This window comes from Oratosquilla oratoria, chromosome 23 (genome assembly GCF_046742065.1).
Source record: "Oratosquilla oratoria isolate Oo_2021 chromosome 23, ASM4674206v1, whole genome shotgun sequence".
Taxonomy (NCBI): domain Eukaryota; kingdom Metazoa; phylum Arthropoda; class Malacostraca; order Stomatopoda; family Squillidae; genus Oratosquilla; species Oratosquilla oratoria.
The window spans coordinates 5,298,987-5,303,346 of record NC_134799.1 but is presented as its reverse complement, the minus strand read 5'-3'; the positions used below and the strand labels follow the sequence as shown (position 1 = coordinate 5,303,346).

General features: G+C 48.7%; 1 protein-coding gene across 1 annotated transcript; it reads right to left on the bottom strand.

Moving 5' to 3' along the window:
• Positions 1-382: 382 nt before the first annotated feature.
• Positions 383-2,249, bottom strand: LOC143037667 (uncharacterized). Its single transcript, XM_076206194.1, has 2 exons — positions 2,127-2,249; positions 383-1,990 (listed from the first exon to the last, which is right to left on the bottom strand). Exon 2 carries the CDS (start codon positions 1,779-1,781, stop codon positions 885-887), a length of 897 nt encoding a protein of 298 aa, XP_076062309.1. The 5' UTR covers positions 1,782-1,990; positions 2,127-2,249; the 3' UTR covers positions 383-884.
• Between the last annotated feature and the right edge of the window lie 2,111 nt (positions 2,250-4,360).

Genomic DNA, 4,360 nt, shown 5'->3' with positions numbered 1-4,360 from the left:
GTAGAGAGTGCCGCCAGGGTGTCTCTGCATACAGAAAACACGCGAATCAAATTAGTAGGGCGAGAAGGATCCCGATCCCCGGAGGGTGTAATAAAGTCACATCGCTCAATTGTAGAACGTATAACATATGCGAAGCCGAGGTCGTTTCCGAACGACCTCGTCCTCGGGCGCTAGTCAAGAGGCTCCGTCCTGGGTGAAGACGCTACCTGAGCGTCTCTCGCCAGGACAGGTCTGGACCCTCTATAGATTGAAATATCCCACTCACCTCAATTCTTCCCGCGGGAAGTCCTCAAAGCTCGTGGCGAGCGTCGTCAGCCAGTTCCTCATCATCGCTATTGCCGTGACGGTCGAGATGGTAGAGGCAAGGTCTTGTCTGGTCGAGGCCTCCGTCGTCAGCAACTTAGCCTCCGGTTCACTAAGTTGATGGGGGAGGGCGGGGTCCCTGCCCGAGTGCCACAAGCAATCGCGCAGGCCCTCCGGCGCGAAGGGTGGTGGCAGGACGACGGGGAATGATGAAGGGATATGCCGTCGAGGAGGAACCGTCTTGGGTTGGTCTTGGGCCCGCTCGAGAGCAGGGATGTCTAAGGCTTTCTCCCCTTTCTCCTGCGGGAACCAGGCGTTTGGGGAGAGTGCTACCGCCGGTGAGTCCCCCGACCTGTCGACAAACATATGCCCATCAGGGTTTAAACGAGGGTTCTCCAGGAGAGCACCTAATGCGTCCAGAGTGTTAGAGGTGGAAATCCTGGAGGGCGTGGAGGCCGGGGCGGAGAGGGGTCGAATCTTATATAGAACCTTAGCCCCCTCCGCGTCGTTGGCCCACTTTAGGATAACGTCATCTCTCCTCCTCCAGCCCTCCAATAGCGAGTAGTCGGGAGACCAGGCCACTAGCTTGTGATCTTCTCCAAACGAGTACTCCCAGGACCGGGGAAGGTCACACCATGAGAAGGGGTGAACTCAGAGTCCGTCATGGTAGGAGGATAAGGTAAAGAAGAACTGTAGTGGTCCTCCACCCCGTCCAACCCGACGGACGTCTGATTGGGGGGTTCCTCCTGAGAGGGGCCTTCTAGTCCTATACCTGTCGCCGGCACGGAGGGGCGGAGGGAAGGACCAGGAGGGAGAGTGGGAGGGGGGGCTAGAGCCGTAGGTTCAATAGGAGGTTGCTCTGGAGAGGGGTGCGTTATGATTTGCGCGGCCTGAAAGGCCGGATAATGTGATAGGGCCGATTCAAGGACGGGGCCTATCAGGGACGGAAGGAGGGCAGCCACTTGGGCAGCCAGAGTTCCCTCTCCCCTCGTTTCGTCCCCCGGCTCCCTGCCCTTGTGGGATTTACGGCGAGGAAAAGGAGAGCGAGGAAGGGAGGGTGAGTTGGGGGGAGAGGCTGTGGAGGGTGGGGACAAGCTGAGCGTCCTGGACCTCGGTGAGGCAGACCTCTTTTTCGAGCAAGATTTCCTGCCGGGTTCACGTGAGTGAACTAGGGAGGAAGACGAGTTCGTGGGGGTGCTTGACAAAGCAAGCCGTAAGGGTTTTAAGGACCCTTGATGGTCGGATGTATGGGGCTGCCGAGAGGCCTGAGGACGCTCGGGGACACCATACTCCGCAACATCAGACTCGTCCCCTTGTACTCCGAGAGGCCCAGGTTGTCCACCAACGGAAGTCTCGGAGACATAGGGAGACGGATGGCGAGGGCGAACGAGGCCCAATTCCACGCCTAACGCCGGATCCGCCCACACCAGGGGGGGGGGGGGTCGTGAGCGGATTTCAATTTCCGAGCTCTGCGCCATGCCTCCCGAAGAAGTTCGAGGGCGGCTAGCTTGGAACGGGTTTTGGGAGGAGCAGCACGAATCTCCTCAACCCGCGCTTTGCACACAACGCAGGCTAGGGGGTTAAAGCCAGCTTGTGAGAAACAAGGGGCATGGCGGGAGCAGAGGTCGTGGTGGCCGTCTGACGAGATCCTGGCTGTGCAGCCGGATTCCACACACAAGCGTTTGGTCTGAAAATAGAATAATGATAATCATAGAAGGGGTGTCCCAAAGGTGTCTGGACACAACACCGAAGGGGAAAAACTGCAGGAGAACAGGTAGGGCTCCCTACGAGAACACACGAGCACGAGCAGGAACCAGACTTACCGGCATGAAAAGAAGGTGGGTTGTGGAGTGACCGACTCGTCTGGTTCCGCGATGCTAAGTGACGCGACGTCCGGCTCGAGCTAGCCGGGTAAGAAGGGAGGGGATAGGGAGGGGGAGGTGGGGTCGACAATGCGCATGCCTGCACAGAGCCGGGAATTTTAAATTTCCGATGATTTTGGCGGAAAATTCAAACCACACTCAACCTTCGGGAAATGGCCATATGACCAGGAGTGTGGTATGGGATTATCGCTATAGCTTCGCTGTGCAGGTTTCTTTCAGCCGATAATACGCACATTCGTGCGTTTGTGTTAGGGATCATGTGCGTAACAAGACAAAACGTACTGCATAAATAACTCAGTAATACAAAGAAGAGAACATTTTGATAATTGCCACGTACATACACACACTTTAAATTTATGTCACAGATCATTATTTGAGTTCTTGCGTTTCAATATACTCGTCACTTGGAAAGGTAAACAGTATTGGCCTGCAACTCGGTACTGTAGATCTGTTCTATTCTACGCTCGGTTGTCGTGGAGGCGGGGCCAACCCGCCCCGCGCAGCAGCGTGACCGTTGGATCAACATCATACCACGCAACTAAAAGACTCCTTTGAATCATGTCGCCCAGTTAGACGACCTGTGGCATGATTGTAGAACTCAACGACCAACAACAAATGACACAAGTGTTCTACTTCTTCTAGTTTAATAGTTTTGTGGAAAATTATCCAGTTAAAGAAAAATGAAATGGATCACACGAGAGATGAAAACGAATAGCGTGTGGAAATGCAGGTAAGGTACGTGTTTCTTGTATAAGATGTGTCTGCCCAAGGAACTTTGGTGAACATTATAGACTTTTTTTTTTGCCCTCAACTGGAAGACCTAGCAACCTGACTGCAAAATATGCCATCATTGTTTATTTTCCTAAAATTCTAATGCGTTGCATTAATTTCAAAAGGAAACCATACACTGAAAAAGAAAACGTGATTGCACCCGTGACAAACGCCCAACAATCTGGGGTCAATCTATAGTAAAGTCCTGGGCATAAACGGAAGAATATAATTTGTATTAATGATATTGAGACCACAGAATGTCAAGAATTTTTCTATGGCATTTTATGTGCAAATTAGAAATAGGTGAGAAATATCATTGAAGAAAGGGTAAAATTGAGACTACTATGAAACTCAAACGACGACCGGGTTTTGGTCGTCTGTCAATTGTTTCGTAACTGTTATCACTTGTTTACTTATATTTCACTAAATATAATTATTATCTTTACAACATAAGAAGCAGTTAGTGTTCGTAGTGTGAATGATGATCATGAATTAGGAATGACTAATGAAATAGAAAAACAAACATATAATCTCCAGTTCATAATGAATATATTGTTAGCATTCGACCACAGTCATATGATGTATAATTTTTGTAGTGCACTCCTACAGTGTAGCAACTAATCTAATAAAAACCCAGATCACCGGTTGGGACAAACGTAAAGATGGAAGGGAAGGCATATTATTATAGCCCATAATAGTCAATAATTATTTAATATCAATCAGCGTACTAAGCCAGACGTGTACAATCGTGATCAAAAGTTTTGACTTACGCTACAGTTCTAATAACACCAATATGATTTTTTATTTTGTTTTGTCGAACACGTGATATATTTCATATTTAAGAAACGTATTCGACCAAAAATAAATAAATAAAATTGACGTTATGAGACCTGTAGTATGAGTCAGAACTTTTGTTCGTGACTGTACTTCTAACCACGACAGGGGTCAGCGTGAGCCTATACCTTGTATCCCATACACCGGTAAGGCTTCACTGCATACTTTAACCAAACTTGAACCTAGTCTAACCTAACCTAACTTGCCTGACCTACCACAGTTCTAATGTGGAGCTATATAAGCGTACCGCCATGCCTGATGTAAAAACATAAGAATGAAGGAGACTGCAAGAGATCATAAGGTAGCTTCATGTCCATTAGCACCTACCATCCCCATCCATAAAGTTATCTAATCTTCTCGTAAAACAACCAAATGTTTCAGCGCTCACTACATGGTTACTAAGTCTATTCCATTTGTTAGCCACTCTATTGGTAAACCAGTTCTTGCTTATTTCCTTCTTAAACTTAAATTTGTCCTGCCCTGTTGTCTTAATATGATGACCTTGCCTGCATCACCCTTGTTATTGCCCTTGACCCATTTGAATACCTCCATTAGTTCATCCCATACTT